Source organism: Varanus komodoensis, unplaced genomic scaffold, assembly GCF_004798865.1.
Source record: "Varanus komodoensis strain SLA01 unplaced genomic scaffold, ASM479886v1 scaffold80, whole genome shotgun sequence".
Lineage (NCBI taxonomy): Eukaryota > Metazoa > Chordata > Lepidosauria > Squamata > Varanidae > Varanus > Varanus komodoensis.
Genome location: NW_025336482.1, coordinates 194,686 through 218,596, shown reverse-complemented (window position 1 = coordinate 218,596; position 23,911 = coordinate 194,686). Strand labels below are relative to the sequence as shown.

Sequence of the window (23,911 nt, the reverse complement as noted above, 5' to 3'; positions counted from 1 at the left end):
CCCGAAACTATGCGCCTAGTTCTGCTTTGCAAGAAGCAGAATACACCAGTCCTTTGGAACAAGAGCAAGCGTCATCTGCAGGGTTCCAGGTTACCATATTAAGGAACCTTTCTGGACGGGCTGGAATACTGCTCCCGAGAGGCAGTGGGGAAAAGCCAAAAAGAGGATGTAACCATCTGTGTGGACCCCTGAGTGATGAAATGCATCCTTTTGCAGCAGTCTAGTGATAAAAACAGAATGACATGTAGCAATTAAGGATCCGGGATTCAGGAGGACTCTTCCACCTCCCCGAAATGCGTATCTGAGCACCATCTTTTCCAGCAAGTGCCAATAAAGGATCCAAGCGGCAGCAAAGCCAGGCTCCCTGTTTCTCGCGCAAAGGCTCTCTGCGGAAGGCAAAGGCCCAAAACCAGGCGCTCAGCGGAGGAGCCGTGGCACAAGCCTCCCGTCCTGCAATGCATAGATGGCACCTCCGCAGCGAGGAAAAAGCCAGAGCCGGCCCAAGGGCACCTTTGACGGTTCCTACCACGGAACAGTTGCAGAATGATGTGCATTTTCAGTGGTGTCAGTGCATCACCCCGGTTTCCACATGTTTGGAGACAAACTGTTTTTATATGCTGTATATTACGGTATCTTTAAGGCTTTCAGTTTCTGCAAACTGCCTGGAGAGCTTTGGCTAGCAGATAGCATTGAAAAGGAAGGGACTGGCTGATTCTGTGCGGTTTTTTGTTTTTGTTCTCTGACACTTGCTCTGCTCCTGTGTTGCGACTCTTGGTGCGGTGACACTCCAATCCCATCATCCCTAATCCGCCTGGGACATCATGTCCAGGGAGGGCAAGTTCCAGCTTCACCATCCTCAATGCTCCCTCTAACAGCGTTATTCTGCTCCCTTTCGTTTCCACACGGTCGGGAGTATACCCGCTTTTTGGTTGGGCATCCCGGACAATCTCGGGAAACTCAGAACACGCGGCCACGGGGATCCCTCCATGCTTCTCTCTGCAGGGTGGAGGGCTTCCTCTTGCCACTGCCTCTCTCCCCCCCCCTCCTCCCCCCACCACAAAGGATCCCATTTCTCTGCTCTGCACCACCCACATTTCTTGGTACACTTTGCACGTTCCAGCACAGAAAAGTGCTTCTCTTAATGTGGAAGGACCAGGCCATCCTTTGGCAACTGGGTGGCTTCCGGATGTTTCAGCTACAACTCCCATCAGCCCCAGCCACCACAGCCAACCATCAGTTGCTGGGCGTTCTGCCCGGAGGACACCACTTCAGGACGGCCTGCCTGGGAGCATCCTTGCTGCTGCCCACCTGAGCCAGCTTCATGCGACTCTTCCCTGGCTGAGCTTGAGAACCTCCACCCCACCCTCCCGCCCCGAACAAATCTTTTGGTTTGGGTGGGGGTGGTCTAACACGACCCAGAAGTCAAGGCAACCCGCCTCTTCTTGCGACTATTCTACAAATCAGGAGATGCTGGGGTGGCTGGGGGGGCATCCACTCCACCTCCTTGCAGAAAGGCTGGAGCTGCTGCAACTCCCGTAGCTGGGGCCTGGGGCGGGATGTGGGTGAGAGAAGGGTCTGTGCCTTTCATACCGATGGAAGAACGGTGTGCGACTTTCCAGAGCGGAACTGGGACAGACAAGACGGCAGAAAGGAAAACGCTGGATCTTCTGGTCTCTGACTCCAGCATCCTGGTCATACCAGCAAAGGAGTTGGGGAGCCGAGGTCCAAAGCAATTTGCAAGCAACCTCCCTGCCTCTCTGACCAGACACAGGAGAGCAGAATAAATCCCCCCGTTTCCTGAAAAAGGAAAATTTACCTGCTCGCCTCCACAACTATGCACCTAGTTCTGTTCTGCAAGAAGCAGAATACACCAGTCCTTGGGAACAAGACCAAGCGTCATCCGCAGGGTTCCAGGTTGCCATATTAAGGAACCTTTCTAGACGGGCTGGAATACTGCTCCCGAGAGGCAGTCGGGAAAAGCAAAAAAGAGGATGTAACCGTGTATGTGGACCCCTGAGTGATGAAATGCATCCTTTTACAGCAGTCTAGTGATAAAAACAGAATTACATGTAGCAATTAAGGAGCCGGGATTCAGGAAGACTCTTCCACCTCCCCGAAATGCGTATCTGAGCACCATCTTTTCCAGCAAGCGCCAACAAAGGATCCAAGCGGCAGCAAAGCCAGGCTCCCTGTTTCTCGCGCAAAGGCTCTCTGTGGACGGCAAAGGCACAAAACCAGGCGCTCAGCGGAGGAGCCGTGGCACAAGCCTCCCGTCCTGCAATGCATAGATGGCATCTCCGCAGCGAGGAAAAAGCCAGAGCCAGCCCAAGGGCACCTGTGACGGTTCCTACCACGAAACAGTTGCAGAATGATGTGCATTTCCATTGGTGTCAGTGCATCACCTCGGTTTCCACATGTTTGGAGACAAACTGTTTGTATGTTCTGTATATTACGGTATCTTTAAGGCTTTCAGTTTCTGCAAACTGCCTGGAGAGCCTTGGCTAGCAGATAGCATTGAAAAGGAAGGGACTGGCTGATTCTGTGTGGTTTTTGTTTTTGTTCTCTGGACACTTGCTCTGCTCCTGTGTTGCGACTCATGGTGAGGTCACACTCCAATCCCATCATCCCTAATCCGCCTGGGACATCAGGTCCAGGGAGGGCATGTTCCAGCTTAAACATCATCAATGCTCCCTCTAACAGCGTTATTCTGCCCCTTTTCGCTTCCTCACGGTCGGGAGTGAACTAGGCCAGCTAGCAGCGCAGAATACCCGCTTATCGCTTATTGAACCTAGCCCACCCCTGTGCACGGCACTCCTACTTGGTATCTACTTTATCTGAAAGGTACAGGGTATACCCCGACCCTCTCAGAGTTACGCAAGCATGACCATGTGAAACAAAAAAAAAAAAAAAAAAAAGGAACAAGGTGGTGAAGCACAAGAAGCCCAAGCGCAAGGTCAGGCAGGGAAGATAACATGACTAAGGGGCCTGCAAGACCCAGATACCAGCACGATTAGGAGTGGTCAGCAGAAACTGTGGCAAGAGACGTGCCGAAGACATTCGTTAGTACTTTTCCAGAGATAAGAAATGCCATAAAAAGTCTTCTAATACCATACATAGGGACCGCACTTTAGTAAAGTGTTGGTCCCTGCGCAGGTAAGATAAAGGAGCTTCTCCTCCTCTCCACTCTGGTCTTGTGGTCTGCTTGCCAAGGACTGACAAGGCGTCCTTTGGGATATAACAGGGAGTATACCCGCTTTTTGGTTGGGCATCACGGACAATCTCGGGAAACTCAGAACATGCGGCCACGGGGATCCCTCCACGCTTCTCTCTGCAGGGTGGAGGGCTTCCTCTTGCCACTGCCTCTCTCCCTCCCCTCCTCCCCCCACCACAAAGGGTCCCATTTCTCTGCTCAGCACCACCCACATTTCTTGGTACACTTTGCACATTCCGGCACAGAAAAGTGCTTCTCTTAATGTGGGAGGACCAGGCCATCCTTTGGCAACTGGGTGGCTTCTGGATGTTTCAGCTACAACTCCCATCAGCCCCAGCCACCACAGCCAACCGTCAGTTGCTGGGCGTTGTACCTGGAGGACACCAGTTCAGGGAAGGCCTGCCTGGGAGCATCCTTGCTGCTGCCCACCTGAGCCAGCTTCACGCGACTCTTCCCTGGCTGAGCTTGACGGCCTCCACCCCCCCCGAACAAATCTTTTGGTCTGGGCGGGGGCGGTCTAACAGGACCCTGAAGTCAAGGCAACCCGCCTCTTCTTGTGACTATTCTACAAATCAGGAGATGGCTGGGGGGGGGGCATCCACTCCACCTCCTTGCAGAAAGGCTGGAGCTGCTGCAACTCCCGTAGCTGGGGCTGGGGGCGGGATGTGGGTGAAAGGAGGGTCTGTGCCTTTCATACCGATGGAAGAACGGTGTGCGACTTTCCAGAGTGGAACTGGGACAGACAAGACGGCCGGAAGGAAAACCCTGGATCTTCTGGTCTCTGACTCCAGCATCCTGGTCATACCAGCAGGGGAGTTGGGGAGCTGGTGTCCAAAGCATTTTGCAAGCGACCTCCCTGCCTCTCTCCGACCAGGCACAGGAGAGCAGAATAAATCCCCCCATTTCCTCAAAAAGGAAAATTTACCTTCTCGCCTCCACAACTATGAACCTAGTTCTGTTTTGCAAGAAGCAGAATACACCAGTCCTTGGGAACAAGACCAAGCGTCATCCGCAGGGTTCCAGGTTGCCATATTAAGGAACTTTTCTAGACCGGCTGGAATACCGCTCTCGAGAGGGATTCAGGAAAAGCAAAAAAGAGGACGTAACGGTCTTTGTGGACCCCTGAGTGATGAAATGCATCCCTTTACAGTAGTCTAGTGATAAAAACAGAAGTACATGTAGCAATTAAGGATCCGGGATTCAGGAGGACTCTTCCACCTCACCGAAATGCGTATCTGAGCACCCTCTTTTCCAGCAAGTGCCAATAAAGGATCCAAGCGGCAGCAAAGCCAGGCTCCCTGTTTCTCGCGCAAAGGCTCTCTGTGGACGGCAAAGGCACAAAAACCAGGCGCTCAGCGGAGGAGCCGTGGCACAAGCCTCCCGTCCTGCAATGCATAGATGGCATCTCCGCAGCGAGGAAAAAGCCAGAGCCGGCCCAAGGGCACCTGTGACGGTTCCTACCACGAAACAGTTGCAGAATGCTGTGCATTTCCATTGGTGTCAGTGCATCACCTCGGTTTCCATATGTTTGGAGACAAACTGTTTTTATATGCTGTATATTATGCTATCTTTAAGTTTTTCAGGTTCTGCAAACTGCCTGGAGAGCTTGGGCTAGCAGATAGCATTGAAAAGGAAGGGACTGGCTGATTCTGTGTGGTTTTTTGTTTTCGTTCTCTGACACTTGCTCTGCTCCTGTGTTGCGACTCTTGGTGCGGTGACACTCCAATCCCATCATCCCTAATCCGCCTGGGACATCATGTCCAGGGAGGGCATGTTCCAGCTTCACCATCCTCAATGCTCCCTCTAACAGCGTTATTCTGCTCCCTTTCGCTTCCCCACGGTCGGGAGTATACCGGCTTTTTGGTTGGGCATCCTGGACAATCTCAGGAAACTCCAAACACGTGGCCATGGGGATCCCTCCACGCTTCTCTCTGCAGGGTGGAGGGCTTCCTCTTGCCACTGGCTCTCTCCCCCCCCTCCCCCCACCACAAAGGGTCCCATTTCTCTGCTCAGCACCACCCACATTTCTTGGTACACTTTGCACATTCCGGCACAGAGAAGTGCTTCTCTTAATGTGGAAGGACCAGGCCATCCTTTGGCAACTGGGTGGCTTCTGGATGTTTCAGCTACAACTCCCATCAGCCCCAGCAACCACAGCCAACCGTCAGATGCTGGGCGTTGTACCTGGGGGACACCAGTTCTAGGGAAGGCCTGCCTGGGAGCATCCCTGCTGCTGCCCACCTGAGCCAGCTTCACGCGACTCTTCCCTGGCTGAGCTTGACGGCCTCCACCCCCCCGCCCCAAACAAATCCTTTGGTCTGTGTGGGGGCGGTCTAACACGACCCAGAATTCAAGGCAACCCGCCTCTTCTTGCGACTATTCTACAAATCAGGAGATGCTGGGGGGGCTGGGGGGGCATCCACTCCACCTCCTTGCAGAAAAGCTGGAGCTGCTGCAACTCCCGTAGCCAGGGCTGGGGGCAGGATGTGGGTGAAAGAAGGGTCTGTGCCTTTCATACCGATGGAGGAACAGTGTGCGACTCCAGAGCGGCGCTGGGACAGACCGGACGGCAGAAAGGAAAACTCTGGATCTTCTGGTCTCTGACTCCAGCATCCTGGTCATACCAGCAGGGGAGTTGGGGAGCTGAGGTCCAAAGCATTTTGCAAGCGACCTCCCTGCCTCTCTCCGACCAGACACAGGAGAGCAGAATAAGTCCCCCCGTTTCCTGAAAAAGGAAAATTTACCCGCTCCCCTCTGAAACTATGCACCTAGTTCTGTTTTGCAATAAGCAGAATACACCAGTCCTTTGGAACAAGACCAAGCGTCATCCGCAGAGTTCCAGGTTACCATATTAAGGAACCTTTCTAGACGGGTTGGAATACCGCTCCTGAGAGGCAGTGGGGAAAAGCGAAAAAGAGGATGTAAGCGTCTATGTGGACCCCTGAGTGATGAAATGCATCCCTTTACAGTAGTCTAGTGATAAAAACAGAAGTACACGTAGCAATTAAGGATCCGGGATTCAGGAGGAGTCTTCCACCTCCCCGAAATGCGTATCTGAGCACCATCTTTTCCAGCAAGTGCCAATAAAGGATCCAAGAGGCAGCAAAGCCAGACTCCCTGTTTCTCGCGCAAAGTCTCTCTGTGGACGGCAAAGGCCAAAAAGTAGGCGCTCAGCGGAGGAGCCGTGGCACAAGCCTCCCGTCCTGCAAGGCATAGATGGCATCTCCGCAGCGAGGAAAAAGCCAGAGCCAGCCCAAGTCACCTTTGACGGTTCCTACCACGAAACAGTTGCAGAATGATGTGCATTTTCATTGGTGTCAGTGCATCACCTCGGTTTCCATATGTTTGGAGACAAACTGTTTTTATATTCTGTATATTACGGTATCTTTAAGGCTTTCAGTTTCTGCAAACTGCCTGGAGAGCTTTGGCTAGCAGATAGCATTGAAAAGGAAGGGACTGGCTGATTCTGTGTGGTTTTTTGTTTTCGTTCTCTGAACACTTGCTCTGCTCCTGTGTTGTGATTCTTCGTGCGGTCACACTCCAATCTCATCATCCCTAATCTGCCTGGGACATCGTGTCCAGGGAGGGCATGTTCTAGTTAACCAACATCAATGATTTCATTTTCGTTTGGACAGGAACCAAGGTTTGTTTTTTGGTATCTTGACCAGTGGCATTTCTGGTGGGGATGGTAGGAACTGGAAGTATCTGGCTCTCAGGAAAAACAGAAGATACTCTATCTCTCTTAGAAGTACCTCATCTTCTGTGCTCCTTCCCATTTGCAAAAGGATGTAAACACTGGGGGAGTGGCGTGTTTGCATAGAACAACCCGGGCCGAATGATTGGCAGCAGGAGCCTTGCAGGGGGATCCAATGCCATAGTGATCATCAGGGCCTGGCGCTTTCCTCTATGGGAAGTGGTGTGTAGGGCAGGCCTTCTAAGTGCTTTGGTGCTCCAAGCCTGCAACCTCCATTCCCATTCAAACCTCTCTTGTTCCAGACTGGGTGAGCAGGATGTTCTTAGGAGACCAGGGTCTTTAGGGTCATCCACAGGCTGATTTTAGAAAGTACATAGATTAGCATATATAAAACTATGCATTTCCCTTGAGCCCCATGGGCTTGATTGCTGGATTTTTCAGTGTCTAGCTCTCGCTTGGAAAGCCGTAAGCAGGGCTGGGTGTTTTGGGATGTGACTGCTATCTTGGAACAGGCCCATAAATCACCGGCGGGCTACCTAATTTCCAAGCAGATGGTCTGCATCCAGCCCCGTTTAAATGGTGCATACAAGCTTTGGAGGTGCTGGACTACAACTCCATCAAGCCTGGCCATTGGCCATCCTGGCAGGGGATGATGGAGGTATGGTCCAAAGCTTCCAGAGGGCATGGGGTCCATGAAGGGTAGCCCAAACAAAACCGAACCAGCCAACCATCTATATAAATCTTAGAAAGGAATGCTTAAGGGTTTGTTTTGTTTTTGCAAGAGACAAGAATGTTTTGATATCTTGCTTTTTGGCTTTGCACATGAGTTTTCCTTCCCAGTTTTCTGAATGTGCCTTATTCTTGTGCCCTAAGTTCCTTGCTAACCTCAGAAAAAGTTTGTGACTCAGCAGAGAAAAAAGACCTTTAAATATATATAAATATTTGCATGTACACACATTTTCTTTCACTGAAGCAGAATGTATAATGAGGCCAAGAAACTGGCAGGAACTGAATTAACATTTGCAAGTTGGGATTTTCTACTAAGACCCTGACATTTCGGTAATAAATTACTTTTTAAGAGTTGCTGGCATTTCGCTCAGTTATTCATGGGCTCCTCTTGCTTACCTATAATTCCCTGTGCTATTTTCCTCCATTCAAATGTTGTGAAGGTAAGTGGGACTGAAGGGCAGGAATACCTTTAAAAGCCATTATTAAGGAACCTGCTGTGTTGATGAAGACCGAGTCTTTGCCATCACTTCACATTTACCATCCCCGACTGGAAGAGTTTTATTCTTTTACAAGGAACCCTGCTAAAGTTTTCACAGCCAGCCAAAACTGGCTTTAAGAGCTAATCCTGCCAAGCAAAGCACTTTGTAAGAATGCAGTCCTGCCACAATCTCTTTTGGAAAAGCTTTCCAGTACTTGAGCTGCCAAAAAAAAAAAAAGCACAGCTCTGCCGAACCCAAGATCCAATTTGTATAGTTATTTATTCGTATTGGAAGCCGCCCTGAGGCTTTTGCGAATGGGGCGGCATATAAGTGTTCCAAATAAATAATAAATAAGTAAGATGCTCCACTTGACCAGCTAATGAAACAAATCTTTGCGAACCTGGAGCTGCTAAGTCTGAAAGCAGAGTTCGACGAAAAGGTGCTCCATGCACTGGCCCATGAGTTCAACTGAAGCATGCTAAACTGGAGCTGCTTGAAGAAAGCTGGGCTGTGCGAAACCTGAGCTGCTAAATCAGATCTTGATGGGTTATTCTGAAATTTAAAACGAAACCCACACAAACAAACACGAGCTGGCTGAAGAGAACAGTCCCACCGTTCCTGACAAGCTGCAGCCCGCCCTTGTAGCAGAACTGCAGCCCCCAAATTCCTTGTAGCAGAATTATGGCCCCCAAATTTATTATTGCTAAGAGGGCCAATGAGTCTAGTGAGGTGGTCTGTCGCAAGCCTGAAGGGGAGGGGAGGGGGTGGCTACGAAAAAAGGGTGTGTCCCAAGTCAGAAGGATTGGTTACAGTCCTCCTGTGATGGCATTTCCAAGCACTGCAGTGAAACAAGAAGGGACCGGACAGGTCTCCAAAAAAATTACTGTTCTGCAAGGCGTGGTCTTCATCATCTAAGCTGCTAGTCCAGTTGCTTCCTCCGAGAGAGGCTTGGAAGGGGACAAGGTATGGGCCTTCTTGGGGGGAGTCCCTGCAAAGATGGCACGATCATGCCAACGAGTCCCACCTGATGCCAACAGGGGTAACCTCCTTACAAGTTTATAATTGTTTGCCAATACAAGTACCTATGTGCTTCTCTGCCTATTTTATGTATATTTTATGTATATACCTTGTATTTCTAAGGTTCTAATCTTTGCAAATTGGCCGGAGAGCTTCAGCTATCAGGCAGTATAGAAATGGAGGGCAAGAAATGAACAATCCACAAATAAGAGCCAGGATCCATGCACTTTCAAAGTCATCAGAACCCTGCGCTCACCCACAAGCTCTTTAAAAACACCCCTGTCATCTTCCCTAGAGCAGAGCCAGTGAAATGCATGGGACAACTCAGACAGTCCATGGCAATCCCAAGGATTTCAGTGCTCCTGCTCTCAGGTAAGAGTCAGTGCAGGTCCACCCCATAACAGACCCCAAAGGCACCTCAGCCCTGCCAGAAACACGCCAAGCTGACCGACGGGCCCAGAATCGTCCACTCTCGACTGACAGCCGCGTCTGTCCCCTGCCAGCCTTCCGACCTGGGATCGTCCGACGATGCGGATGGAGCTGGAGGCTTCCCTTGGCGAAGCTCAGCTGAGAGGTTCCTCTAAACACGAGACTGTGCAAAGCTGCTGTGCCCCGAGCATGACCAGGAGCCCCTCGCCGAGGTTTTGGGCACAAGCAAAACGGCTGCGGAGATCACCGGAACTGCAAAAGGCCCCAAGGACTTTGCCCGCGGGTGCTGAAGCAGCGAGGGAGCCTGGGAAAGCTCTTGGCTGCAGGGCGTGTGTCGATAGATGGTTAAGTCTCTGAGATTCAGGGAAGGCTCTGGGTCGCTCTGCCTCCATCCTCTCTGGCTGAAGGCAGATGACAATGGCAGCCAAGTTCTGTCGTATGCCCAAGCCGGACCAGAGACAGCTCAGCCCGGAAAGTCTACCTTCGATGGGAAGCCAGTCTCCGTATCTCTGCTAGGCCTGGAAATGCCAGGCCTTGAAGCCATGGTAGCCCCCACCTTTGTGGGACCTCTCCCCTCCATCTGCCCTCATTCACAGCCGCCTCACGTTCCTGGCCGATGGTCCCAAGAGACCACCGAACGTAGCTCAGGGGTTCTCCTGTGACTTCAACGGGCTTGATCCCTGCAGAAATCAGGAAATGGTGTTTCGTGGCACGGACACCCCCTTGTTAGCACCTTGGGACACGGCCCCGTTTGCTCTGCAGCCGTCTTTCCCGGCCCACCAGCCAAGACGCTCCTCAGCCGCATCCAAAATGGGACCTTCCACATGCAAAGCACGGATTTGACTGCACGGGTCTCGGAGTAATAGGGGAGGCTGGAACTCAAGCTTTGCCGGTGCAACGGCGGCCAGAGCCCAAGCATTTTGCAACCACACGCGTCTTTTTCGTTTGTGCGCCACGCCACGTGGGCGCCACCCGGCCCACCCACAGGCGCTCCCTTTCCTCCATCACCTGTCCTCATTGTTCGCTTTGATCAGTGCTTTCAGAGCGGGTGGGAGCTGGGGGGCTTTGGGCGGGGGTCCGAGCGCCACCATCAGCTCGCTCTTCCGCACCAAGGCAGCCCGTAGCTCTTCCCGCATGGCCTCGATTTTGCCCTCCAGCTCCTTCAGTTCCTTCTCTTTGGCTTCTTTGTCGTCCTGCTGTGGATCCTGGCCGTTCATGCAGTGCCAGACGGCTGCCTCTCTCTCGTCTTCCGACGGCTCGTCTGGCGTGTTCTCGATATTGAAATGCACCCGCTTGTCTTCCTTCTTCACAGCCGCCCGACGTAGGTTGTTCCACCCAGGCTGGCTGGGGGGTTGCTCTGGCTCTTCTTGACTCTTCTGAATGTTGCATCTTTTTTGGGAGGGGGGATCATTTATTGGGGAGCAGAAAGAAGAAAGAGGTGACTGACTTCCCCCCTCCAAACCCCACCTGAAACTCTTCCCTAACCTTCCCCCGAACCAAAAAGAAACCCTCTTGTGTCCCTATCTAAATAACAAGACATTCCTTGCAGATCTCTCTGAAAACGGACAGCCACAAGAAGGATGGGGGAAATGTTCAATCGTAAATGCAACTGAATGCAAAAAAATTCACAACAAGAGGGCACATGACCTTCCCGGGACAGACTGTTGTGTCTAACGTTGTATTAACTTGCCAGGGGGATTGTGAGAAATGCAGCCCAACACGCCTGCAGGACAAAACACGGCCAGCAGCTCCAAAGGCGGGTGACCCATCCTTCCGAAGTCTCGCTAGCCAGAAAAGAGGGAGAAGAGCTCTTCTCTGGCTGTTCTAGGAAGCGAGGGGGATGTGTGTTGACTGATTATGTGGGCTTGCTGTAAAATTCTCCCTTGCCGCATTGCAGGCCGGGCTGGAGACAGTGCTATTCCTGTGCCATGCATCGGAAGTGCAGGATCCAATGCTATGTTAGATGCCAGGAAGTCCTTCCTGACAGTCGGGACCCCCAGGGTGTGGAATGGGCTTCCAGGCAAGGTGGTGGGGGCCCCATCGGTGCGGCTGTTCAAGGACAGGCTGGACGTCCAAACGGTGGGCGTGTCGTGAGCAGAGCCGGCTGGAGCCGGGGTCAGACTAGATGGTCCCGGAGACCCCTTCTTACACACTCTGTTTCTACGTTGGAGCTCGATTACCCAAGATATTTGATCTGCAAAAGTTTTCTGCAGTGGGAGAATCTAACATCTGATTTCCAAGTGGTGCTCTCTTTTGCCACCATCGTACATGGGAAGGAGGCGGCCCTCTTTTCTGCTCCTCCCCCGCACCAGTTCCTTCCCAGCCCTCCCCACTATACAATCCAATATGATTCTCCACATTCCAATACAGGGGTTCTGGGGTGGCACACAAGGAGTAAGAATAAAGTCATACACTGGGAAACAAAATCAGTAAAACAGTGGCTGAATTGCTCAGGGAGCCTTGAAAAGGTGTTTTAAAACTTCAGAGTTTAGCAACAGAGCTGAGAACATGACTAAAAGAATACCTTTTCTCCAAATTTAGCTTCTTGATCCTCTGTTCCTCTAGCCCCATGTTCAAAGCCCGGTGGATTTTCTGGCGCACATATATAAAGAAAACAGTGAGGTCACAGACTTGTAGGCTGAAAAAGCATGCCTCTGAGCATATGAAGAATGTGTGCGGCTCTCTTGCCACTCAGACATTATGCTAGTGGCTATGGTTACAAGCTCAGTTCGGGTTCCTTTGCAGGGGAAAAGATCTTAAGGCTTTTACAGCCAGTTTTGAAATGGCGTGGGAGAAACTACAGAAACTGGGGGGCAATGGAAGGACCCGGGGGCAGGGAAAGCGGGTGGCATCTCAGGCTCAGGCTGAGCTTTGCCATCCCAGGTTACATGCTTAATCCCAGTCTTCCTCCCCAGATGCAGGAGTGGGGTTTCAGATTCCCTTTCCCTCTTCCACGTCTATATGCTGCTGCAAAGGGAGCCCGGCACACCGCCCCAAGATCATGAACTTTTGGGGTTAAATGGGGATTGGATCCCAGCTCTGCAAAAACCCACCCCTCTGAGGGATCTTCTAGTTTGATCATTGCATGGTTTGCCCAGTCTCGGTTTTCCGTAGGGGATAGAAAAGAGTGTGAGAGGAACCTTTTGAAATTGGACCCCAGCTCCATCCAGTCCCACATACAGTTCAACCAGCTGCCCCAAAGGGAAAGCTTGGGACGGCTTGGGACCTAAATGGCTTGAGACCAGGATAGCTGAAGGACGGCCTCCTTCCTCATAAGCCCTCACGCCCCCTAAGATCTGTGGAAGAGGCCCTGCTCCGGGAACCCTCTCTAAGAGGTAAAAAGGCCATCAACTCGGAGCAGAGCCTTCTTTGCGGTGGCCCCCAGACTCTGGAATGCGCTCCCCAGAGAGGTCCGCCTGGCACCGAGCATATACTCTTTTCGGCACCAGGTCAAAACCTTTTTCTTTAAACGGTATTTAAAAATCAGCAACTTTTAACGCTCAGCCGCTCCTGTTCTGTTTTGTTCTGTGTTTTACCATTTTGTTTTATATATTATTTTGTTTCAATTTATGTATTAGACATGGTTGTTGTTTTAATTGTTCCTTTAAATATTGTAAGCCGCCCTGAGATTTTTATATAATAGGACGGCATACAAAAGCTTTGGATAAATAATAAATAAAAAATAAAAAGCTCCGAGCAGGGCACAAACACCCCTGCAGCTGCCTCCAAAGAAACTGCTGTGCGCAGACGCAAAGTTTTTGCTCACCTGGCTGGTGTGCAGCCAGTAGTTGAATTTCTTCTTGCGCTTGATGCGGGGCAGAATGAGGCGGTAAAAGATGTGCTCTCCAAGCGAGGTGAGCAGGGAGCCACACAGCCCGATGCAAAGGAGCACAAAGAGGCCGGAGAAGTGGTAGATTCCCATCTGGAGAGTCTGGGCAGAGAAGAAAGACGCATCAAATGCACGCGCAGGTCCTCGTGCGTAAGAAGCACAGCGCAAAAGATACAGAAGAAAGAAGGAAACGAATCCTGTTGGTCAACCCCTTTTGGAGCAGTGCTCTGCCGATCAGCAAGCGCACTCCAGCGCACCGCTAAATCACTGGACGGGGCAAATTTGTTTGCCACCACGCTGAGCCATCTTTTAATCCAGGGGTGACCAGCCTGAGGCCCCTGGGCTGAATCTGGCCTGCGGGATTCCCCAGGGGAGTGCTCCAGTTTGGGGCTCTGCCCCCTTTCCTCCCGCTGCGGAACATTTTGGGTTTCCCAGGTTTTGGGCAGCTTTTCCTCCCATTCCAAAGGTTGAAATCCCTCCCTAAAGGTTAAGCTACTCACAGCAGGAGATTGTGTACTTATTCCATTTTTTTCTGCAATAAATCTAAGGGAGTTTATATAATGCTCCCTCTCTCCTTTTCATCCTCACAAGAACCCTTTGAGGTAGGTTAGGCTGAGAGTCACCAGGCACAAATTCACAGATGAGGGGGGAACTACAACCCAGATCTCCTGCACTCTAGCCACTAGTCCACACTGCTTCTGAAGTTGCAGCTTTAAGCTACTAAGTTCTGGGTCCTTTTAAAGTCAGCCATGTTCCTTTTTGCTCGTGGTGCTGCCCACTGCTGGAACGCGGCTCCTGAAGCTTCTCCGAAATGCAGCCGAGCAGAAAGTAGTTCCAAGCAGCCGTTTTCCACCCAACCCTCCGGAGCCCCCATACCTCAGTGACGGCAAAGACCCGCTTTCCGCAGGGCACCATCTTGTACCACTTGTCATGCAAAAGGTCCATAAAGCCCGCACTCTTGTACCGGCTGATGAACTCGGAGATGTTGGAGGTCAGAGGCGAGTTCTGTGGAAGGCCGATCCCATAGCCTGAGGCAAGCCACAAAGATTTGGGGAGCAGAAAGGGGGAGACGCTTTAGTTGGGGCCTGCCGGTCACAGTTCAGAACACCTGCACATTTCTCATCAACCCCAGAAGGAAGCCCCTCCGCTGGGATCCAGCATTCAAGCTGCCTGTGTAACCAGAGAAATATTGCCCTGGGTGAAAAGCAGCACCTTTCCTTGTTTGCTTGTGACACCATCTGGTAGACTGCTCCTGGGCATAGGAGCTCCATTTCACAAGTGTTCTGATCCACCCAGACTTTCCACCATCTGGTAGACTGCTCCTGGGCATGGAAGCTCCACTTCACAAGCAATCTGATCCACCCAGACTTTCCACCATCTGGTAGACTGCTCCTGGGCATGGAAGCTCCACTTCACAAGCAATCTGATCCACCCAGACTTTCCACCATCCGGTAGACTGCTCCTGGGCATGGAAGCTCCATTTCACAAGCATGCTGATCCATCCAGACTTTTCTTATTTTTTTTCAAAGCTGAACAGGGCCCCTTTGAGTGGAAGGTTAAGCAAACTATGGTAACCTGCTTCCCATCCCAAAGCTTCAAAATCTTTCCTCACCGGCAAATTGGCAGTCTAACTTTCCCTGGGAGTGGGCAGGTTTTCTAGGAACACAGGAAGAGCCATGCCAGATCAGGGCTAGCACAGTCCCCTTGTAAAGCACTCCGATCTGGTGGCCATCACAAAAACATCTCACAGACGTGACTTTCATAGTTTGCACCGTGCAAAGAAGCCTTTCCTTAGATCTGTCCTAAATCTCCCACCCATCAGCTTTACAGAATGACCCCATTAGGTCCTGGTCTTACGGAGAAGAAGGAAAATATTCCCCCTGATGCTTTCCCCGCATCGTGCATCGTTTTATACACCTCTCTTCTGCCTTCCCAAATGTGCCGTTCCAAAATAATCTAAACAGACCCAGATACCACACCGTTCCCTGCCGAGGGGCTGCGACGGCCCCCGAATCGTCTGAGCCAGCTTCTCCCCGCACTGTGCCCCGCTCCAACCTGCCATTCCTTTGGGGGCAGCTCTACATGCACCCCCCCCCCCGCCACGCCTCTTCTCTTTCCCAGCATCAACAACACCCGGCGGCTCTTGAGCTCGCTGGCGTGGGCGGACACGTGAGAATCATTGGTATTCTGGGCAGCTCCCAAGTTTGCAGCGGCGCTAATGAGGTTCTGAGAGGATCAAAAGGCATTGCGGATGACGCCGGGGCCAAGGTGACGGGAAAGCAATTAGCGACTTCAAGGGGGGAAGGATGGGAGGGCAAGGAGGGAGGGGGGGCTTCCCTGGCCCCACCCGTTCCTGGTCCAAGGTCAATCTCGCCCGCTCTGCAGCGAGCAGAGAGCCTTCCCGGGTCCAGCCTCTGCTCGCATCCCAAAAGGAACGGCTGCAGCACCAAACACCCACGCAGGCTTCTGGGTGCCACAGAAACCGCCTTCCAGATGCGTTGCAGACAAGGATGGCTCGTGCTCGCGGAGGCAGCTGGGGCGGCGGCGGAAGAGCAGGCGAGAGCCCTGAATCCTCTGCCCCCTTCTCGGCCTTGACCTTCCTCGCTGCCACTGCAGCTCCTCCATCCAGACATCAGTGGCCCTGGACCAGCCACCTCACCTTTGATGTCCTCCAGGGGAAACAGGTTGCAATACCTGTCAGCCCCCAGCCGACAGGGCCAAAATGACGGAAGGCGCTACGCTGGCAAAGGTTGTCCTAGATTAGAGGGGAAGGAACTCTGTGTGCAGAAAGGCAGCCTGGATATCGGGTGCAGGAACAGAAAGATGGGCCTTATCAACAATCAAGTGAAACTTTCTCTCTGTGGCCATTCGTGCTTCCATCCTGCCAAAATCTTGTGGCACAGAGCTGCCCTGGCTAAGGGTGGCTCATTTTATTTATTTATTTTATTGATTTAGAAAATTTCTAGGCCGCCCCATTTGCCGAAGCCTCGGGGCGGCTTACAAATAAATAAATAAAATACATAAATAGCAATATAAAATACACGTAACTGTATAAAATAAGTTGCCCTGGCCAAAAAACTTTAAAATAAAAATAACATTAACAATTAAAATGGCGCTTGAATAAAAAGGTCTTCGCCTGGCGCCAAAAAACAAATAGCGACAGCGCCAGGCGGACCTCTCTGGGGAGCGCGTTCCATAGATTGGGTGCCACCGCAGAGAAAGCCCTCCTCTGAGTTCTTACCCTCCTAATATCCTTCATGGAGGGTTCCCGGAGAAGGGCCTCTCCCGCAGATCTCAGGGGGCGGCTGGGCATATATTGATGTAAGTGCTCCTTCAGGTAGCCAGGACCCAAGCCGTTTAGGGCTTTATAGGTCATCGCCAACACCTTGAATTGGGCCCGGGCTTCAATGGGGAGTCAGTGAAACTGGGGGAGGACTGGAGTCATGTGAACATAATGCCCAGTCCCCTTCAGCAGCCTGGCAGCTCTATTCTGAACCAACTGAAGTATCCGGACCGTCTTCAAGGGTAGCCCCACATAGAGCGCGTTGCAGAAGTCAAGGCGGGAAGTCACCAGCGCGTGTGTCACTGTCGCCAGGCAGTCGTACTCCGGGTAGGGGCGCAGCTGATGGATCAGCCGAAGCTGAAGGAAAGCGCTCCTCGCCACCGCTGTCACCTGAGCTTCCAGTGAAAGCTCGGGGTCGAGGAGCACTCCCAGGCTGCGAACCTTGTCCCTAAGAGGGAGTGCAACCCCATTCAGGACCAGGTCAAATCCACCCTCTCCGAAGCCCGATCCGCCAACCAACAGGACCTCCATCTTGTCTGGATTGAGCTTCAGTTTATTGGCTCTCATCCAGCCCATTACCTCGGCCAGGCACCGGTTCAGTACAGCTACTGCCTCACCTGGATTAGTGGAGAACGAGAGGTAGAGCTGGGTATCATCAGCATACTGACGACTCCGCAGCCCACACCTCCTGATGACCTCTCCCAGCGGTTTCATGTAGATGTTAAATAGCAAAGGGGACAAAATGGACCCCTGTGGTACTCCATGGCAAAGCTGCCATGGCTCAGAGCCACAGTCCCCCAGCACCACCTTCTGGAACCAGCCGTTGCGATAGGAGCGGAACCACTGCAAAGCAGTGCCTCTGACCCCCAATCCCGCAAGCCTATCCAGAAGGATGCCATGGTCGATGGTATCGAAAGCCGCTGAGAGGTCTAGGAGAACCAACAGGGACACACTCCCCCTGTCCTTCTCCCTGCACAGGTCATCGTACAGGGCGACCAAGGCAGATTCAGTACCGTACCCGGGTCTGAAGCCGGACTGAAATGGGTCCAGATCATCAGTTTCATCCAAGAGTGCCTGGAGTTGTCCCGCCACCACTCGCTCCAACACCTTGCCCAGAAACGGGATGTTGGCCACCGGTCTATAATTGGCGGCCATCTCTGGATCCAGTGACGCTTTCTTCAGGACCGGTTGTATTACCGCCTCCTTTAAAGGGGCAGGCACTCGACCCTCCCTCAGAGAAGCGTTAACCACTTCCAAGATCCAGGTCCCAATCCCGTGCTTGGAGTTATTTATTAACCAAGACGGGCAAGGGTCCAATAGGCAAGTGGTGGGACGTACTCGTCCAAGCACCTTGTCCACATCATCGGGCCGCAATAACTGAAATTCATCCATTAATTTTGGACCAGACGGCAGCACTGGTGTCTCCCAGAAACCTCTGAGTTGCTAGTAGAGTCTAGCTTGTGACGAATCTGAGCGATTTTCTCCCGGAAATGCTTGGCAAAGTCATCACAGCGGGCCTTCGAGGGTGGAACCAGATCTTTCTTGGGGCCAGGATAAACCAGGCCATGCACCACTCGAAAAAGCTCTGCTGGATGGCATTTTGAGGAGGCAATGGAGATGGAGAAGAATTTCTTTTTCGCCGCCCTCACCGCCACAGCACAGGCCCAATAATGGGCTCTCAAGTGTGTTTGGTCAGATTCATCCCGTGATTTCCTCCACCTATGCTCTAGCTGCCTCCCAGCCTGCATCATCGCCCACAATTCAGGTGTATACCAAGGGGAAGAGCGGGCTCTGCCTGGCGGGAGAGGACGCTTAGGAGCGATCGTGTCCACAGCCCTGGTCATCTCTCTGTTCCACAGTTCGACCAGAACCTCGACAGAAGCACCAGTCTTGTCAGCTGGAAACTCCCCCAGGGCCGTCAGGAATCCATCCGGATCCATCTGGCTCCGAGGGCAGACCCACACAATCGGGTCCGCACTCTTACAGAGGGAGAGGCTGCTCTCGAGCACAAACCTCACCAGGAAGTGATCTGACCATGACAGGGGAGTCAAGCATAAATTCCTCACCCTCAGACCACCCTCTTTCTGCCCCGTCGAGAAAACCAGGTCCAGGATGTGTCCACGTTCATGGGTCGGGCCGGTGACATGTTGAGACAGCCCCATGGCTGCCATGGAGGCCATGAAGTCCTGAGCCGCCCTGGGCAGAACCAGCTCAACGTGGAGGTTGAAGTCCCCCAGGACCAACATCCTGCGGGTCCTCAACACCAGGTCCGAGACGATCTCCATCAGCTCAGGCAGAGAGACTGTTGGGCAGAAGGGTGCACGGTACACCAACAGAATCCCCAATCTGTCTCGGTCGCCCAACACCAAGTAGAGACACTCCAGCCCTGGTCTCGAAGGGACCGGAAGTCCTGCGAGGGAGATGGAGGCTCGGTAAACCAAAGCGACCCCCCCCTCCAGGCATGGACAGTGCTGAACCAGATACCCGGGTGGGCACATTTGAGAGAGGGCGACATTCCCCCCCTTCTCCCGCCCAGGTCTCTGTTATGCAGGCCAGGTCGGCCCCCTCCTCCACAATCAAGTCATGGATGAGGGAAGATTTGTTATTGACCGACCTGGCATTGAGCAGCAGCACCGTCAGGCCCGAGGGGCGGTTGACAAGGCTACCTGGCGCCCTCTGGCTGGGGGAAGAACCAGAAGGAGGGACAGGTGTCTGCCATCTGTCCCTCCTTCTTCTACGCGAACACGTTAAGCCCCCACTGCTGTAACGCCCATTGCCCATGACCACGCCAATGGCGGCGCCCCCGCACTCCCCAGGAAACTCAAGCGTTGGCATGGCCAGGGACGACTCCATAAAACAGATTAAAATACAATAAAAACTTTAAAACAATCAAAACTCCCCCTTTCCCCCCCAATACAAAAAAAGAAAAACCCCCCCCCCCCCCCACACCCCCCCCCCCCCCAGCCCAGCCCTGCACGGCCACGAACGGCCACGAACGGCGGCACCTCCCTTTGGCCGTTGCTCTTCGGCCGCAAGCCCGAGGCCGCGTCCGGCGGGTTATGCAAGGCAGGGCTAGATATTATTCCACCAGGAATACCAATATCAGTACTAATAACAATCCCAGTCACCACCACCAGTTCTCTAGCTTACCTCTCCCCCAGCAAGATTAAGGCCACCTCCTTGAGAGTTCTCCAGTTTCTAACAACAACCAGCCAGGTAGGCTAGGCTTAGTGAGAATGACTGCCCCATTCATTATGACAACTGGGTTTCCCTGATTTTGGAGCTTGCTTAGTTCCTCTGGTCCCAAAATATTATATGCACTAGGGAGTGGGGGACAGATGCGAAAGATCAACCTGTTCTCCCACCCCACCCCAAGACCCATCCGTTTGAGTCAGGTAGAAAAGAAACCTGTTTCGAATTAAAGAATTCAGAGACCAGGAATATATTTGGCGTGCCAGAACTGAACTGTTTTGTTAAACGGTGGTATTATCAGTGAAGGAAGGAAGAGGGAAAGAGGTATCAGTCCAGGAAGAAAAAACGAGCAAATGACAGAAAAAAGAGAGAGTGCAAAGAAGGGAACTGCAAAAGGGCAGAGGAGAAAGAGGAAGATGGAAGGGAAGGGGTGGGAGAGAGACAAGAGAGAAGAAATACGAGGGGAACAAGGGGAAGAAGAGAGAAGTGGAGCGATGGACAGAGGAAGGGAAGTAAAGAAAGAGAGGACAATCCGGCTGTACCTGAACATGTACGTTGCTCCCACGTCCCAATTTAACACGCTGCCCATTTTCTAAAGAATGACCCCCGTAGCCCCGACACTTGGCCAGGGCTGGTTCTCACTAAACGCCCCTTTCACCCTCCCCACCCCGTCCCTGGAGGCCCACCTTCAATAGCAAAGGGTTTCCCCACAGTCAACAGCTTGCAGTCCGAATCGATGGAGACCTCGTAGTCCAGCAAAGATTTGTCCATGATGAAGGCATTCAGTTTGGGGGGATTGGTCCTGATCAAAGAGAGCTGAACGTTACTAATTGCCCACTGAGTTTGCGGTGCCGACACACAGAATGAGACAGGCACAGCGAAACACGAGGCAGTGAATCATTCTGAAGTTCCTGCATGCCAGTCCATTTATACAGACGTCTCGACAAATGAATGAGGAATAGATACAACCCAGCACGGTGGTGGGTGAAAGGATCGTGGGAAGTGAGAAAAGCCAGGTGCAAGCACACAGATTGTCCCCTCTACTATCCTTTTTGAAAACTGGGACCACTGACTACACCTTCCAGTCTTCCGGAACTTCACCCGTTCTCCACAAGGTCTCAAAAATGGAGGCCAGTGGGCGTGAGAGTGCCCCTGCCAACTCTCTAGGTACTCTCGGGTGTAACCCATCATGGCCTGGCGCCTTTGTAATGTCCAATGCCCTGAGCAGCCCCTCGACTTCAAGGGGGGGTGACTCTAATCTGTGCCCCTAAGTCCCCGGCCTCATCTAATCTCCTATGCGGATATTCCCCGTCCTGCTTTGGGGAGAACACAGAGGCAAAATAGTCATTCAGCATCTGTGCCTGTTCCCTCGTATCAGTCACTGGATCTCCTTCCTCCTTATTTAGTGGTCCCACCACTTGTCTCCCCTTCCTCTTCCTATTTACATGCTGAAAGAAGCCCTTTCTGTTGCTTTTGATGTTCTTGGCAAGTCTCAGCTCGTAATTGGCCTTAGCCTTGCGAAGAATCCTTCTGCAACGGGCCTCCTCCTTCTGGTATACCCTTTTGTCTATTTCCCCCAGCACCCATTTCCTACAGAGGTTCCTCTTGTGTCTAATCCCTCTTACCACCTCCTTTCACATCCATGGCGGCCTCTCCTCCGCCTCCCCACCTTACTGACTAGAGGTATCGTCAAGGCTTGCGCCTCCAAAACCTCCCTTTTGAGTGCCATCCACCCCTCCTCAACTCGCTTGCCTCCCAGTAACCTGTCCCAGGAGACTTTCCCCAGTCTGGCCTTCAATGGCCAGAGTTGGCCCTCTGGAAGTCCCAGCTTCTAGTGCTCGACCTGCTGCACGTCCCCAGTCCCCTGACCTCAAAGCGAAGGATGAAGTGATCACTTGCACCCAGAGTGCCCCTAATCTGCACCCCATCCATCAGCTCCTCCCTGTTGGTCAAGACCAAGTCAAAGATGTTTCCCCCCCTCGTCGCCTCTCGGACCCTCTGTGTGAAAAACCCTCCTTCCATAGCTTCTAGGAAGCGACGTGACCTGGCTGTCACCGCCGAGTGAGTCTCCCAACTAATATCCGGGAGACTGAAATCTCCCATAATTACTGTGTCTCTCCCCCGAGATATTCTTAGAATCTGGCCTGTCAGGACATCATCCAGGGTCTCAAGTTGACCTGGAGGGCGATAACTTCCCCCCACTGTCAGGTCTCTTTCCCTGTCAAAACCCCTAAGTTTCATCCAGACTGCCTCTGCCGAATCCCCATGCGCTGCAATCTATCTCACTGCATCCTATCCCTTCCCTGACGTATAAAGCTACGCCCCCACCCCTCTTTCCCTTCCTGTCCTTTCTAAAAAGGTGATACCCCTTTATGTTCACGTTCCAGACTTGCCTTTCATCCCACCAGGTTTCCGTGATCCCTAGCAGGTCAGACCCTCCCATTCCCAGGAGAGCTTCCAGCTCTTCCTGCTTGTTACCCATGCTCCTAGCATTGGTGTACATGCACCCCAACTCCTTCCCACCGCTCCCTTTCCTTGGAGTCCCCAGCCTCCTCCTGCCTCCCATCCTCCCTGATACCTGGCCCCTCTCTGTAGGAGTCCTGTCAGTCCCTGCAGTACCTCTAAAACCTGCTCCCAGAGCCCTGATCCTCTCCCCACACTTGTCCAGTGCAGACACGTTTCTGGGGGGCCTGAAACCCCCCCCCCCGGCTCAGTTTAAAGTCTTCCAGAAGAAGCTCGCTGGAGCGTCTCCAAAGGGCCTTTCCCCCATCCTCGGGAGGTGCAACCCGTCCCTTGCCGAAGTCCATTGGCAAGAAACTGAGTGCCATGGTCAAGGAACCTGAAGCGTTCCTTCTGGCACAGTCGTTCCCCTCGGAGACCCTCCTGTCCCTTCCTGGCCCAAATCCCCGGACTGGTAGGATTGACGAGAAGGCCACTTGGGCCTTTAGCTCCCTGAGTTTCTTCCCCAAGGCCTCGAAGTCCCTGGTGATCCCGACCAAACCCTGCCTGGCCACATTTCCAGTCTGGAATTACATTTTTGGATGGTAACGTTTTTTATGATGCTTTAATGTGGTTTATATTTTTACTGCATCTTTAATATGTTGGCTGCAAACCAAGAGAGCTTGAGTTATTGGGTGGGACAAAAATCCAATCAAATGAATAAATGAATAATATGAAACGAAGTGCTGATTTCTTACCTATAAAAGCCTCGGAATAATTTGGGACCAGTGATGTTGATCAAAGGGTACGTGCATGGCGAGGAGGGAAGGAGGCCATTCCAGGACTCGCTCGAGCTGGACTTTTAGTACTTTTAAGATGGCCAAGATATGGATGGGCAAGTGTAGACAAAGACGCCTGAATTACATTTCAGAGAAGCGCTTCGTGGTGAGAGGTTGCTGGTGGGCTGGCAGCAAGGCAAAGGGGCAGGGCTAAATTCCTCCTCCTGCCACCCCTTTCCTCACTCTGACTCCATCCGACATGATCTCTTTTTTCTGTCCCCGTCTTGACTGAATAGCCCGCCTTCTCCTCTTTCCCTGACACCCTCCTGTCTCTCTGCTACTGTCGCCCTGTGCCCAGACTGCTTCCTTCCTGGGCGGCCAGGAGAAAGGCAGATACTTCTTGTCTGAAATCTGAAGGTTTGCAGAAGGTTTCTGAAGTCCAAAATTCCAACAGAATTACACCCAGCTGCCTAGAGGCCCTTGACGTCCCCTGCTCTGCTTCTAATGGGCAAGGCTGGAATGGGAAGAGATCTGTTTGCTCCGAGGAGAAACCAGAAGAACAGGGCCCGACTCTTTCATTCCCAGGACGGTCCTCAGAAAGCCGGACTCCACTTACTTGAGTATGGCCACCCCAGCAGGGGTGGTGGGGACACTGTGACGCCTCATGTACTCGTGCATGTCTGGAAAACTTTTCTTGATGTATTCCTCGGCGCTGCTCTCCCAGACCGTACCAAAACGGAAGCCTTGGGAGGGATGGTGAAGCTGTGGAAAGCAAGAGCAGGATCAGAGGTGGCCAACCCATCTTTGCAAGGCAGGGCAGGGCAGGGCAG

General features: G+C 52.4%; 1 protein-coding gene across 1 annotated transcript in view; it reads right to left on the bottom strand.

Annotated features, from left to right (window-relative positions):
• Window positions 1-7,862: 7,862 nt before the first annotated feature.
• GRIN3B (glutamate ionotropic receptor NMDA type subunit 3B) overlaps window positions 7,863-23,911 on the bottom strand; it is a 64,199-nt gene continuing 48,150 nt past the window's right edge. Inside the window, exons 6-11 of the mRNA XM_044455893.1 lie at window positions 23,698-23,843; window positions 20,550-20,665; window positions 14,265-14,416; window positions 13,326-13,490; window positions 12,084-12,151; window positions 7,863-10,948 (exon numbers count right to left, since the gene is read on the bottom strand). Coding sequence (XP_044311828.1) covers window positions 10,564-10,948; window positions 12,084-12,151; window positions 13,326-13,490; window positions 14,265-14,416; window positions 20,550-20,665; window positions 23,698-23,843 — 1,032 coding nt within the window. The 3' untranslated portion in view covers window positions 7,863-10,563. The remainder of the gene's footprint in view (window positions 10,949-12,083; window positions 12,152-13,325; window positions 13,491-14,264; window positions 14,417-20,549; window positions 20,666-23,697; window positions 23,844-23,911) is intronic.